The 25,024-nt window shown below is 47.9% G+C and overlaps 1 protein-coding gene across 1 annotated transcript in view; it reads left to right on the plus strand.

The window, feature by feature from the left end:
- Window positions 1-25,024, plus strand: part of SFXN5 (sideroflexin 5) — an 87,783-nt gene that overhangs the window by 6,048 nt on the left and 56,711 nt on the right. Inside the window, exons 2-3 of the mRNA XM_035103695.2 lie at window positions 1,039-1,107; window positions 20,944-21,021. Of these exons, the coding sequence (XP_034959586.1) occupies window positions 1,039-1,107; window positions 20,944-21,021 (147 nt within the window). The remainder of the gene's footprint in view (window positions 1-1,038; window positions 1,108-20,943; window positions 21,022-25,024) is intronic.

Below are 25,024 nucleotides of genomic sequence, written 5' to 3' on the forward strand. Positions count from 1 at the left end.
CAGGAGCCTCGGAGTCAGAACACACCCAAGTGGCTCACGCAGAGGGAGACTGTGGTGCTTGTTTGGGCTTGGGTGGGTGAGGACTGTGCCACTTTTGTGCTATTCCCAGTGCCTGGCAGCTAGTAGGAGCATAGAATGGTGGAGTTGGAAGGGACCCCAAGAATCATCTAGTCCAACCCTCTGTAATGCAGGAATCACAGGTAAATATCCCTTGACCAGTGGCCATTCAGCCTCTGCTTAAAAACCTCCAAGGAAGCAGAGTCCACTACCTTCTGAGGGAGTCTGTTCCACTGTCAAACAGCTCTTGCCCTCAGAAAGTTCTTCCTAATGCTTAGTCGGAATCTCCTTTCTTGTAACTTGAATCCGTTGGTTTGCATCCAGCTTCCAGAGCAGGAGAAAACAAACTTTCTCCCTCTTCCATGGGACAACCCTTGAGATATTTGAAGATGGCTCTCATATCTCCTCTCAGTCTCCTCTTTTCCAGCCCAAGCATACCCAGCTCCTTCAAGCGCTCCTCAACAGGCTTGACCATCTTGGTTGCCCTCCTCTGCACACCGTCCCACTTGTCAACATCCTTCCTAAATCGTGCTGTCTGTCCAGAACTGGACACTGGACTCCAGGTGTGGTCTGTCCCTCCTGCCTGGGGACGTGTCATATGCTGACAGCTTTCCCAGTGGTATCATCATGGAGGGAGGGGAAGAAGGCTATCGATGGCTCTGCTCTGCTCTGCCTCCACAGTCAGAGGCAGCAAGGCTTCTGAATGCCCGTTGTTGGGGACCACAGGAGGGGAGAGGGCTCATGCACTCAGATCCTACTGGATCTATTCCCACAGGCAACTAACTGTTCAACCACGATGAGAACAAGGTGCTGGACTGGATGGAGCTTTGGCCTGATCCTGAAGGCTCTTGCGTTCTTATCCTCAGCGTGGAGTGATGGGAGGCAGCTGGCCTTTTTCTGAATTTCCAGCAGTGAGAGAGAGGGTTAAGAATGCCTTGTGTTACCGCCATGTCTGAGCTCTGTGCCTTTCTGTCTTTGCAGACTTCGTTTTATGGAAGGTTTAGACACTTCTTGGACATCATTGACCCCCGCACCCTCTTTGTCACTGAGGTAATGTGTGAGCATGCGTGCGTGAGTGAGGTTGCTGGGTAATTCTCTGGCCTCGTCTTCAAAACGATGATGATGATTCATTTCATTTCTATACTGCTTTATATGTTTAATTTAAAAATCCCAAAGCAGTTTGCAACCCACATTAAAACACGAAATAAAACAATCTAGCACAAAATGCTACTGAAGAAAGTCACATATAAGGTACACATTCAAAGCGACGTATTTAACAAGAAACTAAAACATTCTCTTAAAAGATTTCAAAATGAAACTTTACAAAGGAAATCAACTCTAGAATGCACGTTTAACGTAGAGAAATTAATAAAAAATAAATCTTAAACATTTCAAGAGAAAACATTGCTATAGGAATTCAAACATGAAATGCACATTTAAAACAGCATAATTAGCAAGAGAATCAAATATGGTCTTAGGCACAGAACATGATGCTACTGTGTTCCTAGGAAATCATATGTTTTAACTATGAGCTCCGATGCCTGGCTTTACAGAACCAACATGCAGGTGCCAGGAGGTATGTGGGGAGACACTCCAAGATGTGCAGAAGCACTAAACTAAACAAAAAACCTGGGAAACCCAAAAGGGTACCAGTGAGAACTGGGCACACTTCTGCCAGCTGTTTGAGGGGAAACCCCAGGCTGTTGGGGTGTGTGGGTGTGAATCCTGGAAGAGCTCATGGTTGACTGGAACCTTGAGCAGGAGCAACTCCACCACACGGTAACTCTTGCTGTTCTTGTTGTTATTACACTTTATTACCTGCCCTTCACCCTTAGGACCCAGGGCGGGTTGTAACAATTAAAACCCAACATTCATATTGCTGGCATCCGGCTGTCTCGGGAGACAATGGAGGATTCCGCCTTTGGGGGTGAGGTCAAACCGTTGGCAGGTTGCAGCCCCTGCTGCGGCTGTAGAGACAGACATGCTTTGTTGCATCTGGGGCAGAGGAAGGCAACCGCTTGGGCTGCTGCAGTTTCTTCTGACTGGCTTCAGGTGCTGTGGTCATCTAAGACACAATATATTAAAAAAATGCAACATAAATATACAAAAATAACGTGGGTCCTAAAAATATACACCTCAAGTATATATTGAAGAGGGTGAAGAGATGCTTTGGAAGCTGTGCAATGAAGCTACCAGGGACACCTCTGTGGGGAGGGAGTCCCATAGTTCAGGGGCCACCACAGAGAAGGCCCTCTCCTCCCTGGCCACCCTCCCCAACTTCTGAACTCAGAGGAACAACCAAAAGGTGCTGATCTTAGCACCTGAGAGGGTCTGTAGGGAAGGAGGCGGTCTTCCAGGTATTTGGGGCCTGAGCCATTTAGGGCTTTGAGTACCTTGAATTGGTCTCGGGTATAAGCGGGCAGCTCATGCAGCTGTTTTAAAGCAGGGGTGACGTGAGATCTAAATGGAAACCCCGCCAGTCATCTGGCTGCTGCATTTGGGACAGGTTGGAAGCTTTTGAGTCCTCTTCAAGGGCAGCACCACATAGAATGGGTTGCATTATTCCAGTCAGGAAGTTACCAGAGCATGGAGTACAGAAGCCGAGGAAGCATCTCTGTCCAAAGGGGGGCAAACCAGTTGGAGCAGGAAAAAAGCCACTCCAAACCCCTGACACCGGGGCAGAAGGACCTGAGTGCTCAGCGCTTTCCAGGGAAGAGCCACAAGAAGAACTAGCAGAACAGAGTGCAGACCAGGCGAGCAAGGGGATACAGAAGCCCACTTTCCCAATCAAGGGAAGTCATCAGGCTATGCTATGCTATTCTATTCTGACTTGAAGCAAAATAAAAAAAATTCCTTCAGTAGCACCTTAAAGACCAACTAAGTTTATATTTTGGTATGAGCTTTCGTGTGCATGCACACTTCTTCAGATACACTAGAAACAGAAGTGTCAGACCCTATATATATATACAGAGGGTGGTGGGGTGGGTGGGAATGGGAGATGGGCTGATGGGAGTGGTAAACCTGTAGATGGGTGTTAATGGCTGCTGATGGCTGCAATTAGTCCTGGGCTGAGGTGCTAAAGAAAGCTTGATCATGCATAATGAGATAAGAATCCGATATCTCTATTCATCCCAGGTGCTTCCATGGTTTTAAGCTTGGTAATGATTTCCAATTCAGCAACTTCCCTTTCCAGTCTGTTCCTGAAATTTCTCTGTAATAAAACAGCTGCTTTGAGATCTTGTATAGAATGTCCTGGGAGATTGAAGTGTTCTCCTACTGGTTTTTCAGTCTTATGGTTCCTGATGTCAGATTTATGTCCATTTATCCTTTGGCGTAGGGTTTGGCCTGTTTGTCCAATATAGAGAGCTGAAGGGCACTGTTGGCATTTGATGGCATACACAATGTTAGAAGATGAGCAATTAAATAGTCCTGAGATGGTATGTTGGATGTTGTTGGGGCCAGTAATGATGTTGTCCGGGTGTATGTGGCAGCAAAGTTGGCATCTGGGTTTATTGCAGGCTCTGGTACCAGTGTCCATGTTAAGTCTGGTGGTTGTATTATTGTGGGTGAGGAGTTGTTTAAGATTGGGTGGCTGTCTGTAGGCAATGAAAGGTCTTCCTCCCAAAGCTTGAGAAAGGGAGCTGTCATTGTCCAGGAGAGGCTGTAGATCTCTGATGATGCGTTGTACTGTTTTAACTTGGGAGCTGTATGTGATGACTAGTGGTGTTCTGTTATTTTCTTTTTTGGGTCTGTCTTGCAGCAGGTTCTCCCTAGGTATCAGTCTGGCTCTGTTGATCTGTTGTTTAACTTCATCAGGTGGATATTTTAGTTCTAAAAAGGTTTGCTGTAGATCTCTTAGGTGAGATTCTCTGTCTGTAGAGTTGGAACAGATACGGCTGTAACGTAGGGCCTGGCTGTATACGATGGATTGTTTGGTATGTTTGGGATGGTAGCTAGAAGCATGTAGATATGTTTGTCGGTCAGTTGGTTTTCTGTATAAGGTGGTGTCTACCTACCTGTAACTATTCTGACTTGGTCAGACCACGCCTGGAGTCCCGTGTCCAGTTCTGGGTGCCACTAGCTGGAGTGTGTGCACAGGAGGGCAACCAAGATGTTCAAGGGTCCAAAAGGCAAGCCTTATGAGGAGCGCTTGAAGGGGCTGGAGAAGAGGAGACGGAGAGGAGAGAGGATACCTAAAGGGCTGCCCCATGGAAGAAGGAACACACTTGTTTCCTCCTGCTCTGGAAGGTAGGACTCAGAACCAATGGCTTCAAGTAACAAGAAAGGAGATTCTGACTCAACATCAGGGAGAACTTTCTGACAGCTGTTCAACAGTGAAACTGTCTCCCTTGGGTGATTACGGACTCTTCTTCCTCGGAGCCTTTTAAGCAGAGGTTGGGTGGCCATCTGTCTTGAATGCTCGAGCTGAGATTCCTGCACTGCAGGGCGTTGGACTAGATCACCCGTGGATTCCCTTCCAACTTTCTATGATTCTGTGATACGTTACTGCAACATCCCTTCCTCCAAGCTCTGTGACTGCAGAGCCCTGGCAAAATATCACACACACACACACACACACCGATTAAAAGCTAGACCTGCTGCTCACAATAGCTGTCTCTCTCCCCACTCTGGTTTCTTCCTTCTATGGCAAGCTTTGGGAGAAAAGTTTCAGTTTTTGCGGGCACACTTCTTAACAGAGTTTTCTCAAGGTTTGACTCTCCAAAGAGTCCCTTCCACATATTAACCACCCTGTGAAGGTTAGACCCAGGCCACCAACGGAGCTTCAGGGCTGAAGGGGGGTTGAACCCTGGTCCTCATCCAATGCTCTTAACCACTACCCCACTCTGGCTCTTGTGCAAGTTGCCCTCCTGCTCAGATTCAGTATTTTGCAGCTCTATCTGTACCTCTTCTGCCTGAGGCAGCCTGGCTGCGTGAGCAGCTGCCGCTTTGAAGCAACCATTCCAGAGTCCTTTCCTGCGCAGACAATTTGGCTCCTGAACTGACCATTTACTTTATGAGGATATTATAGTCCAATTCACTGCGCGCCAGGTTGAGAACATCCCCGGCAGGGATTTTATTTGTGCTTCTTCCACAATTGATTGGTTTAATTTGAGAGCAGGCAGCTAAGATGGATAGGATGGGTTTCTGCGAGCCCTCTTTGGGCACCCGCCCGAGAAAACTGCTGTTCGGAGGGTGTAATGCCGGCGATGATGGCTTCGTTTATGAAACACAAGCTGCAGTGAAATCTGTAATCAATTTTCAGGGATGCGTGCGGAAGGCGAGACGTGCTGTGGCAGGGACACCTTTGCTTGGCCTGAGAACGGCCTGAGCCTTCAGGAAGGTGAACGGGAGCAGGGGCAAGGGGGTCCTCTCCCAGCCGAGGCAAACCCCACACAGATCTGCTTGGGGTGAGCCCCTTGTGTGGCGAGGGGCTGTGGCTCAGCAGTAGAGCATGTGGTTTGCATGCAGAAGGTCCCAGGTTCAATCCCTGCCTGAAATCCAGGCATAACTACTGTCTGTGCTCTGGTAACCTCTTGGTTAGGTTACTGCGATGTGTTATGTGTAGGGCTGCCTCTGAGGATGGTTTGGAAAATTTCACTGGTGCAGGATTAAGCAGCCAAGTTGCTCACTGGGGCAAGACGGCTTGAGCATCTGACAGTCCCACTGCTCTGGCTGCCAATTAGTTTCTGGGTCCAATTCAAAGTGCTGGTTTTTGAACTATGAAGCCTTACATGGCTCAGGACTGCAATAACTTAAGGGCTGCCTCTCTCTGTATGAACCTACCTGGTTCCTGTGATCGTCTTCTGAGGCCCATCTTCAAGAGACTCTTCCGTGAGAGGTCCAGAGGGTGGCAACACAAGAACAGGGCCTTTTCTGCAGTGGCTCCCTGCTTGTGGACTGCTCTCCCCAGGGAATGCGGCAGTTGCCTTCATTATTCACCTTAAGGTGCCAGGAGGCCAGCCCAAGAGCCACTGTTGGTCGGAAGAGACAGTAGTGGCGCTCGAATCCTGCTTGTGGGCTTTGTAGAAAAGGCCTGTGGTTGGTCCCTCTGAGGACAGAATGCTGACCCAGCAGCCTCTTCTTATGTTCTTACCAAGCTAAGCTAGATGGGGCAACAGTTTGACCCAACCAGAAGGCAGACGCCTAGGTTTCTTTGCACTCTTTGCAAACTGGTGACATCTAGTCAGGCAGCGAGAGGCCCTTGCCCACCCTCCTTTCAGCAGAAGAGCACTGCACTGGTGTTTGGGTTCGCCTTCAAGACAGCTCCCTTGCAAAGTTGTTTCCTACCTTTCGTTGGGAGAGAGTAGGCCACTCTGCCTCCTAAGAAGGATCTGCCTCTGGGACTGGAGAATGCTGTGCTTTTCTGCATTCTTGCTCTGCTCTCGGGACCACATGGCACCCATGCCGAGACAAAGGGGCCGTTCCTTTCTTTCTGCTCCTTTGACGTTTCCCCCATCCTGGTGTTAACATGACTTAAGAGCCAGCGTCGTTAGGGAGCCTGCTTTAGCACTTAACTAGCACTTTACATCTCCAAGGTGCTGCTCAAACATTAATTAATCCTCACTGTGAGGTAGGCACTAAGTATTACATTATGTTATAATTGCACTTTGCAGTGAGTAAACTGACAAAAATTAAGGAGAAGTGCCTCGCCCAAGAAATCAGACGGCAGCGATTGCAAAGCTGGAAGGAGAGGATTCCCCCTCGCTGCTCAGCCGCTTTCTCCCTCCTGGGTACTCTACGGCTGCCAGTGTGCAGGCGTTCCCGTCCTGGAGGGCTCTTTCTACGGCGAGTAAAGGAAACAATTGCCAGGAGAGGAAAGCCAAGAACCAGGGAGAAATGGCTGGCGTCTCCATTGCACATTACATGTGGAAAGCAGATTGCAGTTCTCTTTCTTCCATGGAGGGTGGGGGGAGTGGAGACTCTGCAGGGGTTATTGGACTCCAAATCCCAACACACCAGCAGCCAGCATGGCCAATGGTAAGCAAGGGTGGGATATGTAGTCTAGCAACGTTCCCGATCCCTGATGTAGTGTAGGCTGGAAAAACCACAAAGAGCCTTGTGGCACCCAGGAGACACGTTGCCAGTGGCATAAGGCATCTCCGTCTCACGTCATGCCAGGCTTCTGATGAAGCAGACTCTTGCAGCAGCAACAGCGTTGGCCAGACATCACCAAACTGCGGCCCTCCAGATGTTTTGGCCTATAACTTCCATGATCCCTAGCTAACAGGCCGGTGGTCGGGGAAGATGGGAATTGTAGTCCAAAACATGTGGAGGGCTGAAGTTTGGGGATGCCTGGTGTTGGCCGTTGGCAATTTTCTGGCCTGTAAGAAGCCACGAGACTCTTGTTTGGGGTCATGCACATTTCTTGCAGCACAAGACTTCCAGGGACCAGAGCACCCTTCATGGGGTGGCTCATTGGGCAGTTCTATGTACCCATGTCAGTGCAGAGAGAGAAATCATGGAAGGTCAGGTGAAAACGCAGAGCAAAAACCAACGAGCACAGGCTGGACTACACCAAAGCTTGACTGCGTGACCATTCCTAACGGCAGGAACAGATGATAAAACAAGCAGCCTCACATTGCGGAGATGTTTAGCATCTGGGAAGGGCTAAGGAACCATTATCACAGCCAAGAGTCACAATTCAGCTCAGGTGGCCAGAGATACTTATGAGCTGACTAGGCTTTCTGTGGGCGAATGGCTCCTTTGCAAGGTCGTAAGTGGGATGTGAAGAGGTTTGAAGGCTTGCTGAATAAAGATACAGAAGCACCAGCAAAGAAATATATAAAAGGATGTCATATAGAGGAGACGAGAAAGATTGTTTTCTGCTGCTCCAGAGAAGTGGACACGGAACAATGGATTCCAACTACCGTGTTTCTCCTAAAATAAGCCATACCCCGAAAATAAGCCATAGTGATAGGCAGTTTAACCTTGTTAAACTGTACCATACTTAATAAAAAAAAATCCCCTGAAAATAAGCCACCGTGTGTTTTTTTGAGGAAAAATAAATATTTTTGGAGAAACACGGTACAAGAAAGAAGATTCCACCTCAACATTAGGAAGAACTTCCTGACAGTAAGAGCTGTTCGGCAGTGGAATTTGCTACCAAGGAGTGTGGTGGAGTCTCCTTCTTTGGAGGTCTTTAAGCAGAGGCTTGACAGGCATATGTCAAGAATGCTTTGATGGTGTTTCCTGCTTGGCAGGGGGTTGGACTGGATGGCCCTTGTGGTCTCTTCCAACTCTATGATTCTATGATTTGTTTGCTTAGAAACCAATGTGCTCATTTATTTTGTTGTTTACCTGACCTAGGGCAGTTCCCCATGGAACTTGCAATCAAGTTTGGAAACCGACCAAATCGTTAAAAACAAGAAATGTCCAACCATTAAACCAATTCCATACCTGAAAAAGTCAGCACCAGCTTCCATCGGGGGAAAGTGCGCTGTTTATGTTGCAGCCTTTTCTGCACATTGGTTTGGCAGGACTTTTGAGCAAATGTGCATCAGAATGGGATGCAAATCTCACGGAAAGTTCTCTTCCGTTGCCCGTGGTGGGTTTTTTTCTTAAGTAAATGGAAGGGTTTGGGGAGCGTTCATGTACCAGACAAAGAAGCAGCCTCTCACACAGGAATATTTGCTGGAGCTGCATGCAGATTCGACCCAGATCTGAATGCACACACCATCTATCCACACTGCATTGCTTTGAGCAGGGTGTTTATCTAGATGAATTGGGCTGTGTGTGCAATTTCAAAGAATCATAGAATCGTAGAGTTGGGAAGGACCCCAAGCCTATTTAGTCCAACCCCCTGCAATGCAGGAATCTCAACTAAAACATCCATATCTCAGAGCCATCAAGCGATCGGTGCAACGGTAGTTGGATTGAGATGCCCTTTCATACATTAATTCCAGAGATCTCCCAAGGAGCAGCTCTGTGTGGGAGCTGTTTGGGGTTGTGCCTAGAGGTACCAGACTAGAGGTACCAGATTCCTGGTTTGGTCTGGCGGCCCCTGCGACCTTCTCCCAGGGGCCAAGTCCTCCTTCTCCTCCCTCTCAGCTATGGAATCCCCGACAGATGGATAAATGAATCTGCAACTGCTCTCTTTCTCCCTTGTCGCCCTGGCAGTGCAAAACTTCCAACTTTCTGAACTGATCAAGTTCCCTGGCGCAGGCGGAAGCCTTGCCCACGTCCTGGCAGGTGTGAGACTACAGGGCTTAAAATTAGGCCTTTAATTGCTTGTAATGAAACTCTGTTGGGGTAGCTGAGGAGATCAGCGGATATTTTTGCGAAGCTAATTTGGTCCATGTGACATTTCCTTGGACAGATTGCTGCTAACGCGCAGCAGGGACTGTGGCGGCTGAGCGAGCCGAGAGGCTGCTGCGCCCGAGAGCAGAAGGGAACAGGATGTGTCTTCGCTTGGTCTTCTCAGACAATCCCTCTGGACCACTGGCCTGAGCACGGCAGGCGCTTGAGAAGTCTGATGCAGTTTGCACAGGGGAGCCTCGTAGAATCATGGCCTCAAGTGGGTTCCCCTTGCCTCCCCTGGATGCTGGGCTCTGGCTCCCTCTCTCTCTCTCTCTCAGGGCCCCTGGAGGTGCTTATTTCGCAGGGGCCCTCCAGTGGCGCACTTACTTTTATTTATTTGTTGAATTTATACACTGCCCTATACCTGCAGGTCTTGGGGTGTTTCACAGGTCCTACACTGCACAGTTACTCGTAGTCCCTAAACTCATTAAGAGAAAGGCTACTTCAGTGCAATCCCATGGATTTCTACTAAGTCCCACTTAGTTCAACGAGTCTCTCCCCAGGTATAGGATTGCAGACTAAGCCAGCTGCTTAAAGTCTCTTAACTTGCAACAGTTGGGTATGTAGTAAACAAAACACAATGCTATTAAAGTACAAGTTAGCCAAGCAAAGAGGTGGTGCCATTCACTAAAATAAAACAGAATAAGACAATCAATCAAAGCATTTCAGAAATACCGATGTTCGGGAATCTAGCTAAAGTTGAACTTATCCTGAAAGCTACTTAGGAAGGACAAGAGGCCAGACCATTTTAAGGTAGAGGATTTCAGCTGATAACATTTGGTGCCCTGTGTTTTTTAAAGCACATACAAAATAAGACTTGTTAAAATACCCGTTCTGCATTTGTAAGAAGCGGGTCGCTTAGGGAGGGGCCACCTGCACTTTGGAACTCCCTGCCAGTTGATATGCTGTACTCCTTTTGGCGCCTACTAATAATGTTCTTGTTTAGACAAGGCTCTCTGGATGCTTAGCAATCTCATGTGAATTTTAACCTGTTTTAGTATTTTAACTTTTTGTATGTTTGCTATAATTTTTAATTGATTTTGGTGTTTTATCTTCTTGCAAACTGCTTTGAGGGTTGGGGTTTTTGCGGTATATGCAGTAATTTTATGCAATAAATAAGTAAGTAAATAACATGGCGAAGGAGCCTGGTTATGGAGGATGCTGGCAGCTTCTCCTTTCCATTGGTGAAAGGAGGCGAGGTGCTTGGCTGTGGAGAAAAAGTCGGCTGCAGCAGAGGCCTGGGGAGGCTCCCGGAGGGGCCTGGCAGCTCTGATACAGCCCCCAGGCCACTTCTGGGGAGAGAAGAGGGTGAAGAAAGCCCAGCACCTCCTTTCCATCAAAGGGGGAGTCCTGCTGCTGGCGAACATCGCGTCCTCGCGGCTGGCACTGCCAGAACCTGGACCCTGTCCCAAAAGCAGGCCCCCGGAAGTGGGAGCACCCGCTGCTTCTTTTCAGCTCCATCCTCTGTTGAACCTTCTTTGCTCTGGACTGGTCCCTTTTATCCTTTTGGGGTTTTATTTTTGACTCTCTGGTGCCAAGGAAGGGATAAGGTAACATACAAGTGTTTGAAGCAGAGATTGAACATGGTTTGCATGTGCCATTTGTCCTATTCAGAACGATTGGCTTTGGCCAGGGTTGTTGTTAACAGTGACTACAAAGGATTCCTCAGTTAAGGTGGGTGGGGAGGGGGGGTAGAGGACAGGACCATTCATTTATTTGCAACCCCCCCCCCCCCATGATTTCATTCAGAGGAGCACAGTGTGCCATGTAGATCCCTTGCAAAGAAGAACTAGGTAATCCCAGCATGGAAACCATACCAGCAGCAAGTGCAAGGAGCTCCCCGAATGCTAAGCAGACCATTCTTGTTTGCTTTGCTTTTTGTGTGGAACTGGGTCACTTCCCTCGGCTCCTTAGTTACCGTCCACTCACTTGCCTCTCTCTCTGCACGGGCACAAACAGCGCCAGAAGGATTGTCAGTCCTTCAAAATCTACCGTAGGTGTGTTGTCAGGGGCAGGTTCTGGCTTTCCTCCTCTAGATCTTGGGTCAACTGGTCTCTTTCACTCCCTTTTATTTTATTGCAAACTTTTCCGTGCCTTTTTAAAGTTATTTTGTGTCGGGAGCTGCATCTGGTTTAAATGGGAGGAAAATATTCTCACTTTTGTGGCAGGGAAGGAAAGGGCCAGCACGGTTTTCAGCTCCATCCCAATCCTCCCTCCCTGTGAAAATTAAAATCCAGATTTGCTACTGACGTTTCTCCTGGAAGGAAGCAACCGCATTGTAGTTTATCTCGGTTAAGAGGCCGTGTCTGCAACAAGCATGGGGCCGGGAGGAGCCTTCCTTTCTGCCGGGGCGTGGAGGATGCTAGCAGTGTGCCCTGGCAGCCTCATTGCCTGACCCTCCTCTCTGCGTGTGCATGGGTGCAAATTGGAGGTCTCTCTGGGGACTGCTGTCCAACGGCCTTGGAGGCGATGCTCTCCCCATGCTCTGCAGTCAGCTCCAAGCCCTGAACCTGAGCCAACTCCCAACTGGGAGCCCCTGCAGCCTCCAACTCAGTGCCCAGATCACTGCTGCATCCAGGGGGTCACAACAGTGCCCCCTCTGCCCTTCTTGCCCTGGACTGTTGTGGCTGCCTTGCAGGAACTTGTCTGCAGAGGCAGAGTGCAGAAGCAGCATTGCTTAATTCCCTCCTGCATTCCTGCTAGGAAGTTGATCTCCCCGGCCAGCACGGAACTGGAATATTGCTGTGTGTCTGGGTACAATGTGCTTGGCATGTCACTTCTGCGGGTTAGTCTTCGATTAGTCTTCCTTCAAAGAAAGGCTCAACAGCTTGCGGTGCTAATCTCTTAAGGATTTGCCCCCAAGGTTCTGTTGGCCTCTGAAGGCAGGAGGACTCTTGGAGGGGTCTGCCAGTGAGGGGTCTGTCTTTGCCGCAAACAGGGTTGAACGGCAAATGTATAGCATCCCTCCCCTCCTATCTCCAATATGAGATCTCCTACCTGAGATCTTCTTCCAGTTTTGCCTAATTTGGTTTGCCAAGAATCCGGAGTCTGAATCGGGCCCTTCTGTGTGGTGGCCTCACCAGTGTTGCACAGTGCCCTGTTTTTACAGAAGGTGAGCAAAAGGGAAAGGGCCAAAGCGTGGTGGCAGACCATAGAGACAGGGTCCAAGGGACCATTGCTCTGACTTGGTATAAAGTAACGTCTTGGGTTCAGAATCTCAATTTTTTTTTTTCATAACTAGCTTTCAGGAGGACGTGATAGCACTAGATGCTTTGCAGTTTGTCGTTTTGGTCTGATGAAAAGCCAGCAGCGAATGTCTTAGGTTAGTGAGTGCCCAGGCGGGCAGCGCGTTGGCTGGGTGGGGAGCTGGGGGGGGGTCTGCTCTCATTAGCTCTCTAAAAAGCCCCCCTCTCTGCTGCACCTCCAGCTCTCAGGTTGGCACCCTTTTCTGCAGTTTCCCAAGCAAACTGCAAAGCTGCCTTTGATGTTGCAATGAAAAAGGAAGAAAGAGATCTCCGTGCAATTATTGGGAGCCTGAGAAAGGAGCAAGCTGGGTGGCAGGATGGGAAGAGAAGGCCGCCTCCTCCTCCTCCTCCTCCTCCTCCTCCCCCTCCCCCTCTTCCTCTTCCTCTTCTTCCTCCTCCTCCTCCTCCTCCTTCTGTGGGGCTCCAGTAGCTGCAGAAGCCAAAACCTTTGGAGCCAACTGGATTATTTTTCCTAAAAGGCATTTTCTTCAAAACTTGAAGTGAACTTTGATAAAGCAACAGCAGTGTTCAAACTTGAACTTTTGTGTTGCATCTTTTTTTTTTTTTACATTTAATGTAATTTTTCAGTGGGAATTGCTCAGTTGTAAATCCATTGTTAAGGGTGGATGCGGGTGGTGCTGTGGGTTGAACCACAGAGCCTAGGGCTTGCTGATCAGAAGGTCGGCGGTTCAAATCCCTGTGACGGGGTGAGCTCCCGTTGCTTGGTCCCTGCTCCTGCCTACCTAGCAGTTCGGAAGTGCATCAAAGTGCAAGTCGGTAAATAGGTACTGCTCCAGCGGGAAGGTAAACGGCATTTCCGTGCGCTGCTCTGGTTCACCAGAAGCAGCTTTGTCATGCTGGCCACATGACCCGGAAGCTGTACACCAGCTCCCTCGGCCAATAAAGTGAGGTGAGCGCCGCAACCCCAGAGTCGTCTGTGACTGGACTTAACGGTCAGGGGTCCCTTTACCTTTAAATCAATTGCTGCAAGCTGCCCTAAGTGCTGACTGAGGCAAGGAATGCATAATGCATTCTTACGCTGTTTAATTCAAGAAGAACCACTTTGAATCTCTGGCTGGATGATGGAGAGGAAGGGGACAGGAGGGCTTCTCAGGAGATCACAGTGCCCACCTGCTACCCTTGAGGCTGTCAGGGCAGAGAGACCTCTTGATAATTGTATATGACAGTATGGCATTTCCCCCATGGAAATCAGACAGGCACCCGACAGGCCTGATGTTGCTTCACTTGCTGAAAATGGATTGGTTTTGCCAAGCATTTTTAACTAATTAGAATCATAGAATTGGAAGAGACCACAAGGGCCATCCAGTCCAACCCCCTGCCAAGCAGGAAACACCATCAAAGCATTCCCGACAGATGGCTGTCAAGCCTCTGCTTAAAGACCTCCAAAGAAGGAGACTCCACCACACTCCTTGGCAGCAAATTCCACTGCCGAACAGCTCTTACTGTCAGGAAGTTCTTCCTAATGTTTAGGTGGAATCGTCTTTCTTGTAGTTTGAATCCATTGCTCCGTGTCCGCTTCTCTGGAGCAGCAGAAAACAACCTTTCTCCCTCCTCTATATGACATCCTTTTATATATTTGAACATGGCTATCATATCACCCCTTAACCTTCTCTTCTCCAGGCTAAACATACCCAGCTCCCTAAGCCGTTCCTCATAAGGCATCGTTTTCAGGCCTTTGACCATTTTGGTTGCCCTCCTCTGGATACGTTCCAGCTTGTCAGTATCCTTCTTGAACTGTGGTGCCTAGAACTGGACACAGTATTCCAGGTGAGGTCTGACCAGAGCAGAATACAGTGGTACTATTACTTCCCTTGATCTAGATGCTATACTCCTATTGATGCAGCCCAGAATTGCATTGGCTTTTTTAGCTGCTGCATCACACTGCTGACTCATGTCAAGTTTGTGGTCTACCAAGACTCCTAGATCCTTTTCACATGTACTGCTCTCAAGCCAGGTGTCTCCCATCCTGTATTTGTGCCTTTCATTTTTTTTGCCCAAGTGTAGTACTTTACATTTCTCCTTGTTAAAATTCATCTTGTTTGCTTTGGCCCAGTTGTCTAATCTGTTAAGGTCATTTTGAAGTGTGATCCTGTCATCTGGGGTATTAGCCACCCCTCCCAATTTGGTGTCATCTGCAAACTTGCTCAGGATGCCCTCAAGCCCATCATCCAAGTCATTGATAAAGATGTTGAATAAGACTGGGCCCAAGACAGAACCCTGTGGCACCCCACTAGTCACTACTCTCCAGGATGAAGAGGAGCCATTGATGAGCACCCTTTGGGTTCGGTCAGCCAGCCAGTTACAAATCCACTGAATGGTAGCATTGTCTAGCCCGCATTTTACCAGCTTATTTAAAAGAATATCATGGGGCACCTTGTCAAAGGCCTTGCTGAAATCAAGATAGGCTACATCCACAGCATTCCCTTCATCTACCAGGCTTTTAATTCTGTCAAAAAATGAGATCAGATTAGTCTGACATGACCTATTTTTCAGAAACCCATGCTGACTTTTAGTGATCACAGCGTTCCTTTCTAGGTGCTCATTAATTTGATTCAGTGTTGGTCCTTTCTTCCATATGTTATGATTCTAGAATTTTAAGACTTTAAAGTTTTATGGTGTTTTAATGATTTTACTGCATATCACCTTGATTTTTTTAATGAGTTGGTTTATTAAGATTCTTATAAACTAACAGACAAATGAAAATACTTGGATAGTTTTGCACAACTTGTGTAATTTATTCCAACAATAGAGCTTTTCTTGCTGTAAAACATATATCTAATTTTTTCTGATCTGAGAGGACTTCCTTGATGGAGATTTTCAGGAACTGTATATCTGAGGTCTTCCTTGGGCCAAGGGGTGATTTCAGTACAGTGGTGCCTTGCTAGACGAATTTAATTAGTTCCACGGGTCTTTTCTTATAACGAAAAATTCATCTAGCAAATCCCATAGGAATGCATTGAAAAAAATTTGAAAATTTTTTTGCCCATAGGAACGCATTAATTGAATTTCAATGCATTCCTATGGGAAACCGTGATTCACTAGACGAATTTTTCATAAAACGAATTTGTCTAACGAGGCAACCTCCACTCGAAAAATCCTTTCGTTAAGCGGAAATTTCGTTAAGCATCGCATTCGTTAAGCGAGGCACCACTGTATCTTAAACTGGGCCCCTCCACTCCCATGCCTTCCCCCAAAGGGCTTCCTGTGCAGCCAGGCCAGCTCTTTGGCACCTGCAGGATCATAGAATCATAGAATCATAGAATCATAGAGTTGGAAGAGACCACAAGGGCCATCCAGTCCAACCCCCTGCCAAGCAGGAAACACCATCAAAGCATTCCTGACAGATGGCTGTCAAGCCTCTGCTTAAAGACCTCCAAAGAAGGAGACTCCACCACACTCCTTGGCAGCAAATTCCACTGCCGAACAGCTCTTACTGTCAGGAAGTTCTTCCTAATGTTTAGGTGGAATTTTCTTTCTTGTAGTTTGAATCCGTTGCTCCGTGTCCGCTTCTCTGGAGCAGCAGAAAACAACCGTTCTCCCTCCTCTATATGACATCCTTTTATATATTTGAACATGGTTATCATATCACCCCTTAACCTTCTCTTCTCCAGGCTAAACATACCCAGCTCCCTAAGCCGTTCCTCATAAGGCATCGTTTCCAGGCCTTTGACCATTTTGGTTGCCCTCTTCTGGACACGTTCCAGCTTATCAGTATCCTTCTTGAACTGTGGTGCCCAGAACTGGACACAATACTCCAGGTGAGGTCTGACCAGAGCAGAATACAGTGGTACTATTACTTCCCTTGATCTAGATGCTATACTCCTATTGATGCAGCCCAGAATTGCATTGGCTTTTTTAGCTGCTGCATCACACTGCTGACTCATGTCAAGTTTGTGGTCAACCAAAACTCCTAGATCCTTTTCACATGTACTGCTCTCAAGCCAGGTGTCTCCCATCCTGTATTTGTGCCTTTCATTTTGTCTGCCCAAGTGTAGTACTTTACATTTCTCCTTGTTAAAATTCATCTTGTTTGCTTTGGCCCAGTTGTCAAATCTGTTAAGGTCATTCTGAAGTGTGATCCTGTCCTCTGGGGTGTTAGCCACCCCTCCCAATTTGGTGTCATCTGCAAACTTGCTCAGGATTCCCTCAAGCCCATCATCCAAGTCATTGATAAAGATGTTGAACAAGACTGGGCCCAAGACAGAACCCTGTGGCACCCCACTAGTCACTACTCTCCAGGATGAGGAGGAGCCATTGATGAGCACCCTTTGGGTTCGGTCAGTAAGCCAGCTACAAATCCACTGAATGGTAGCATTGTCTAGCCCACATTTTACCAGCTTCTTTACAAGAATACCATGGGGCACTTTGTCAAAGGCCTTGCTGAAATCAAGATAGGCTACATCCACAGCGTTCCCTTCATCTACCAGGCTTGTAATTCTGTCAAAAAATGAGATCAGATTAGTCTGACATGACTTATTTTTCAGGAACCCATGCTGACTTTTAGTGATCACAGAGTTTCTTTCTAGGTGCTCACAGACCGTTTGCTTAATGATCTGCTCTAGAATCTTTCCTGGTATTGATGTCAGGCTGACTGGGCGGTAATTGTTTGGGTCCTCTCTTTTCCCCTTTTTGAAAATAGGGACAACATTTGCCCTCCTCCAGTCTGCTGGAACTTCGCCTGTTCTCCAGGAATTTTCAAAGATTATTGCCAGTGGTTCTGAAATCACCTCTGCCAGTTCTTTTAATACTCTTGGATGTAGTTCATCTGGCCCTGGAGACTTGAATACATCTAAACTAGCCAAGTATTCTTGTACTACCTCCTTACTTATTCTGGGCTGTGTTTCCCCTGCTGAATCATCTGCTCCATATTCTTCAGGTCGGGCGTTTTTTTCTTTCTTGGAGAAGACTGAGGCAAAGAAGGCATTGAGGAGTTCTGCCCTTTCTCTGTCCCCTGTTTGCATTTCACCATCTTCTCCTCTGAGTGACCCCACTGTTTCCTTGTTTTTCCTTTTGCTACGGACATACCCATAAAAGCCCTTTTTGTTGCTTTTAACCTCTCTGGCGAGCCTGAGTTCATTCTGTGCTTTAGCTTTTCTGACTTTGTCTCTACACGTGCTGGCTATATGTTTGAATTCCTCTCTGGAGATTTCCCCCCTTTTCCATTTTTTGTACATATCCCTTTTAAATCTTAACTCAGTCAAAAGTTCTTTAGATAGCCAGCCTGGCTTCTTTAGGCACCTTCCATGTTTCCGTCTCATTGGTATTGCCTGAAGTTGTGCTTTTAATATCTCCCTTTTAACAAACTCCCAACCATCGTGAACTCCCTTCCCTTTTAGTATTACTGTCCATGGGATTTCACCCAGCGTTTCCCTAAGTTTTCTGAAGTCGGCTTTCTTAAAGTCTAGAATTTGGACCTTAGTATGCTTGGTTGCTCCTTTCCGCTGGATAATAAACTCCAGAAGAGCATGGTCACTCCCACCTAATGATCCTGCCACTTCTACCCCACTAACCAAGTCATCACTATTGGTTAGGACCAGATCTAAAATGGCTGATCCTCTTGTTGCTTCTCCCACTTTCTGGACAATGAAGTTGTCTGCAAGGCCAGTGAGGAATCTGTTCGACCTTATGCTCTTGGCTGAGTTTGACATCCAACAAATATCAGGATAGTTGAAATCCCCCATTACTACTATCTCACTTCCTTTGGAATGCTTGGCCATCTGTTCCAGGAAGGCATCATCTGTGTCCTCAGTTTGGCTTGGGGATCTATAGTAAACTCCCACAATGAGATCACTGTTGTTTTTCTCTCCCTTAATTTTGACCCAGATACTCTCAATTTGGCTTTGAAGTTTTAAATCCTGGATCTCTTCACAGGTATACATATCCCTAACATATAAAGCTACTCCTCCTCCTTTCCTGTTTGGTCTATTTCTCTTAAATAGATTGTATCCCTCTATTACTACATTCCAGTCATGAGACTCATCCCACCAGGTTTCAGTGATGCCTATTATGTCATATTTAGTTTGCTGTACCAAGAGCTCAAGTTCATCTTGTTTATTTCCCATGCTCTGTGCATTAGTATACAGACATTGAAGACCGTTGATCATTCCCCCATGTCTCTTATTTAAGGATATTTTCGTCCCACCACTAGGTCTGCATGCTGCTTGCTCCATTTGGTCCTTGACATTCGGATGATCATCTTCAGCATTTGATAGACTCCTACCTTCAGGACCACTGTCTCCCTCCCCCACATAAGTCAGTTTAAAGCCCTCCTGATGAGGTTTTTGAGTTTCGTGGCAAAAACATTCCTCCCAACTTTTGTGAGGTGCAGTCCATCACTTGCCAGAAGTCCATCTTCAAGAAACTGCAGACCGTGATCTAGGAATCCAAACCGTTCCTGTTTGCACCATTTGCGAAGCCAGTTGTTCACTTCCCCTATTTTTCCCTCTCTCCCTGGGCCATGTCGTTCAACTGGGAGGACAGAAGAGATGACAATTTGTGCATCTAATTGCTTCAACTTCCTGCCCAGAGCCTCATAATCATTTTTGATCTTCTGTAAGCTATGGCTTGCAGTGTCATTGGTTCCCACATGCACCAAAAGGAAGGGGTATTTGTCGGTGGGTTTTATGATTCCTTGCAGCCGTTCTGTTACATCTTCGATCTTGGCCCCAGGTAGACAGCACACCTCTCGAGACATCTTGTCAGGCCCACAGATTACTGCTTCTGTACCCCTCAGTATGGAATCCCCAATCACCACTACTCGCCTCTTCATAGGCTTGGTTGGGATTCTTCCATGTGCTGTCCCTTCCAAGGTTACCTGCATATTCCCAGAGGACTGACTTGGTTGCTCGTCTTCATATTCCTCATCAACTGTGATGAGGGAGAGATCCTCAGGTGGAGTCTGTTTCTCGTCTTCCATGAGCACTTCAAAACGGTTGTGTAATTCTAAGCACTCAGAGCGATCCCTGGGCCTTCTACTTCTATGAGTCACGTTCCTCCATACATCTGGCTGCTGTGTTGGGGAACTGACCTCCTCCTCAGGGAGATCCCCTGTCTCATCCTTGGTGCAGACAGTGTGCTCTGCTGCATCCAAGAAAAGCTCCAGCTCTTTAATTCTCTGGAGCGTAGATACACGCCCCTGAAGCTGCTGCACCTTCTCTTCCAGAAGGGCAACCTTGTTTTCTAGTAGGGCAACCTTGTTTTCTATGATTCTATGATTCTATGATTCTATGATGTCATATAGAGAAGGGAGAAAGGTTGTTTTCTGCTGCTCCAGAGAAGCGGACATGGAGCAATAGATTCAAACTACTGTACAAGAAAGAAGATTCCCCCTAAACATTAGGAAGAACTTCCTGACAGTAAGAGCTGTTCAGCAGTGGAATTTGCTACCAAGCTTGTTTTCTGCTGCTCCAAGGGATGAAGCAATGGATTCAAGCGGCAAGAAAGGAGATTGCAACTCAACATTAGGAAGAACTTCCTGACAACAATAGCTATTTGACAGTGGAATGGACTAGTGGGTGATGCAGTGTGGCATCGTGGTTAGAGCGACATGCCTGGCCATGAGGGTTCGAATCTTTATTGAGCCATGAAGCTCGCTATGCGACCATGGGCCATTCACTCACTCTCAGCCAAACCCACCTCACAGCATTGTTGTGGGGATTATGTGAGGAGAGGGAGAATGATGTTCTCAGTAGAGCAAAAGGGGAGATGTTAATAAAATTAAGCACATCTGGAAGGTGGTGGACTCTCCTTCCTTGGAGGTTTTTCAGCAGAGGTTAGATGGTTAGAAACCAGGAAGGCTTTAGCTGTGATTCCTGCATTGCAGGGGGTTGGACTAGATGGACACTTGGGGGCCCCTTCTAACTCTACAGTCCTATGATTCTAATCTACTGTCCACACTGGGGCAAAAATCAGGCAAACCACCCTATTGATATCAACCTCATTGTGACAGAATGCAGGCTGTCTCAGCTTCCTTTGACTTGACCATCCATAACAAATTCTTAGGACTGGGCGAAGACTGTGATTGACAACAATTTGGTGGGCGTCCTTTCCTGCTTTCAAGGAAAATACCACCGAGTTCAGCTTTTGCCACGTTATTTGATCTTGTGTTTTGGCCGAAGCAGGCCTGACCTTTGAGGGAGCCACGTGACCCCAGAAGGAAGAAGCGACATTTGGGAGCAGGAGCAGTTTTAAAATTCAGCTAAGTGCTGTCTTGGCCAACTGGTGCCCCTGGGTAGTTTCTTGACACCTGGTGTGAACTGTAGTTCCCCCCCCCTTGTGGAATAGCTGCAGCTAACTCTCCCCTCTGCTTGTTGTTTGTGTGCAGAGTCGTCTGAAAGAAGCTGTGCAGTTGCTGGAGGATTATAAACATGGGACTCTGCCCCCAGGAGTCACCAACAAAGAGGTAACTGAAGTGCATGAAGCTTTGTATGAGCTTTGCGTAAGCATAGAACCTACTGATCTGCTGCTATGAGTTCCATGGCCAAAGTGGGGTCTGTGGTCTACAGGCACGTCTGCATCTTTGAGGGTCAGGGGCCCATCGGATGTGCTCTCTTCTGCATCTGAAACCCATAATTTAGATCAAGACAAAGATGCATCTAGCTTAGAGCCAAATATTCTCCTCTGTGCGTTCTGATATGGAATATTTTCTGTATCCTACTTCACACATTACTCTAAGCCCTGTGGTATGTTTAACCCAGCCTAGAAGGCCAACCACGGTTGGTTTCCTGGCAAAAACCACATTGTGAAGCCATATTGTTGATTTATGGACCGTGGCTCGTTTTCACTACTGCTTAGCATTGTATCTGAAGCAAACAGCCTTGCTTAACCATGGTTTGTTTGGCTACCCCAGATGCTCACCAAGCCACAAAGGTGCAAAGCAAAACAGAGAAGCTTTGGAGGAACTGAGCTGCGGGGCTTCTAGAATCGTCCGTGAGACAACTTGTGGCTTATGGAAGAAGCCCTGGTTAAAACGGCACTATCTGTGTACACATCCAGCCACTGAATATTTGCCAGATATTAATTGGATGTTTTAATATGTGATGTTCATTGATGCTGTACTTCAGTGTTTTAAATTTCACACTTTATTTGACAGCTGACATGCAGTGGTATTTAATGTTTTGACAGTCTTTGTCAGGTTATGAAGTTTCATTTTTGACAGCTGCCAGAATCCAAACAATCAAAAGATGCCAAGAAGTCTATACTGTAATGTATTCGAGTTCTGAGTTCTGAGGTAAAGAAAGCCAGATTCAAAACTTGATTCAGGCATTGGACATTTCTGGTGATCCCATGTTTCTGCCAGGTTTTGTTTTGGCTCCCTCACATGCAGCCCAATGGCCTTCGGAGCTTGACAGTCCCCAACGCCTGGGAAATAGCAGGGGGCTGCCTCTGAATTTGGAGCTCCATTTTTAGCTCTCATGACGGACAAGCCTTCCCTCCATTGTTCTGTTTAATCCTCTTGAAACTGGTGGTCCCCCTAATCTCTTGTGGCAGAGAAGCATGGCATAGTTGCGTCCAGAGGTGTGAGCAAACTTGGTGCAAGGACAGCTTCACAATCAGAGGGGTCTTTATTTTTCCCTGCGTGCTGCCTGCCCCCTGTCCCCATCTCTATGGTGCCACGGGGGGCATGGTTTGGATTTCCTTCCACTGATAGTCTGGACATGACAAGTTGCTGCAGAGAGCATCTGGGAGAGGAGGCACATCCTTTCACTTTGCCATGGCTGAGCCGGGATTTGAACTTGGCTTTCTTGTGTCCACAACCAATGCTTTGTCCAGTGACCACAGACGTATTGGAGCAAAGTTATTTTCCTCTAGAGGAGAGGCTCATGCCCAAAGATTGACCTCCCAACTCCCCAATTCATGGTTCAGCCAGTTCAGGGTTCTTCACTACTGTGGCCAGGAAGGCCTCGTTCAGACAACTTTTGGACAACTGGGATGGAGACCTGTTGCATGAAAATCTTCTGCACCCTCCTGGGTGAGCCTCACCGCTGAATCGGCTGTGTAGAGGCAGCAGCTTTACCCTTGTTTAGTCTAACCTACCTGAATGTTGGAAAGAGGCCTCTTTGTCCCAGAAACAAGGGCTACAGGAGCAAGGAAGAATTGGGGTGGGTAGGATACGGAGACTTTGCCCGTGGGATGTGGGTGGCAGTTACGCGACGCCAGCTCTACACTTGGCGAGTGTCAAGGAGCACCGCCAGGAATGGTGCTGGGTGGCGGCTGTGAGCCAGTAGGCTGTGAGGGAAAGTGCCTTGCCGGCAGATGGGCTAATAAGTGTCTGGCATGTGTCAAAAGCGCAGAGCAGCTGGTGTTTGGGGAAGGCCCCATTGCAGGAGGGGTCTGCTCCTAGCGGGCATTGGTTCCTTCTGCCCACCCTCCCCTGCTCCCTTTCTTCCACTTGCATCTCTCCCCCCCCCCTGCAATGCTGTCAGATGACCCATCTGGCCCCCCCTGTCCCATGAAGGTGCCCGTGGGACCAGGTGGGCCACAGCCCCACAGAGAGCGCATCGTGAGCAGTTTGTTACAACAAGGGTTGGGAGTGACCAGAGGCCTTTGAGCGCCTGCCCTCGGCTCTGCTGCCTTGGTTGGAGAGCGAGCGCCTCCAAAAGAGGCAGCCCTTGAGCTCTTCTCTGGCCCTTCCTGTGCCAGGTGAGCGATTATGCGGGATGTAACTGCGCAAACGAACACTGGTCTCCTCCAACTCTTTAGTCCATGATGATGATGACGATGATGACAATGATTTGATAGTCACTTCGTTACCCAAAGGTCTCCAAGAGACTTTCAGCACCTGTAAAAACATAAGCATAGACACAGTGTACTATTTTTTTTAAAAAAATACAAAACCTACCATTCATTAAAATGTTTTTACACTATGCAAAAACAGAACCCTGGAGCAGCCACAGGAAGCTTGGGCAGCACACTATTAATGTGCAGAACATCTCCTGAGCCTGTTGTCTTCCCCTGCGCTGGATTTTGCAAGGCTCTGTTGCATTCTTCTTGTGGCTCTGTATTAATGTGATGCACAGCAGCAGTGTTAAATAAATAAATGAAATAATCCATCCACAGAACAGATCAAAACTTCGTGGTGGCGGGCCACTCAGCAACGGCATGGAAGCATTGTTTCTGCAGCCAGCTAGTCATTGCTACTGGAAAAGGTGATCCAAAGGGCTTAGAACGGATTGTTCGTGTCACAAAAGTGCACCGTAGTTAAGTGTATTTTATTTGTTGGGATTCTTAGCTAGGGATGCTCGGTTCTGTCTGTTCCCATCTCAGCAGTTCACATGGTTGCCTCCTCTGTGCTGAAATGCCAGGTGATGAGGCTGAGGGGAAGAAGGGGCAGCACAAAGTGTGTGTCAGCAGCTCTGTCCTCATCTGCCTGGAATTAGCCTTAAAAGTTTTTAAAGAGAGGCTGACTGGCCATTTGTCAGGGATTCTCTAGCTGGGATTCCTGGGTTGGAACCTACAATTCTATGATTTGATGGCATTGCTCCCCCATGTCTTACCCAAGCCACCTGGGATGGGATGCTGGGGGCAAGGAGAGATGGGATGGGATGCTGGGCTGGGCTGGGTAGTGCTACTTTCTTCGCATCCTGCTTGCTGGGGGGGGGGGGGCTTCCAGGACACATCTGCTGTTGACACAGTTCTCAAACAGAGGAGCCCTTGGTCTGACCTGGCAGAAGATAGCCGACTTCCCTCCTTGTCTGTTGGTTCCTGGCTGCTATGGAGGGTCTGAGCATGCTTGGGCAGGTGGGGATGTGGAGCTGCAGGATGGGCCCTGCAGCTCATTAATGACAGAAATTAATATGGGAAAATGCACCAGGCTCCTCTGCTGTAGAAGCAGCCCAGCCACCAGTGATGAGTGTCCAGCGAACAGCTTGCCGAGGAAGAGGTGTTACCCAATTCCTCCGCTAAAGGCTGCTCATTGGAGCTCATCCTTGTGTGCCGCTAATGATGGTAACAGGCTGTCGGCGGCCATCGCCAAGGTTTCCCAGCACTGCGTGGGCTGCCGTGGGGAGGAGGAAGTTGGCAGGGCCTGGGCTGCCTTCGTGGCTGCGGGGGCAACTTCTTGGCTCTCCTGCTCAGCTCCAGCTTTCTGTGATCCTCGCTTAGCAGAGCATTCAGAAAACGTGAGGCTGCAGCCTTCACAACCCTGGCCCCTTCCAGGTGTTTGGGGCTGAATCTCCCTTCACTTGGAGGGTCAGGTGGCCATTTCTGGACCGAGGTAGCCTGATCGGTGTTGTCAACTGATGGGTAACCTCCAGGTTGGACTACCGTGGTGTTCTGTTTGTAGGGCTGCCCCTGTAGTTGACCCAGATGGTGTGGCTAGAGAAATATTTCTCGGTTTACGCCTCTGCTGGAAGGATTGCATGGGCTGCCAATCTGCTGGTCCTGGTGTACAGAGCACCTGCTTT

This window comes from Zootoca vivipara, chromosome 9 (assembly GCF_963506605.1).
Source record: "Zootoca vivipara chromosome 9, rZooViv1.1, whole genome shotgun sequence".
Classification (NCBI taxonomy): domain Eukaryota; kingdom Metazoa; phylum Chordata; class Lepidosauria; order Squamata; family Lacertidae; genus Zootoca; species Zootoca vivipara.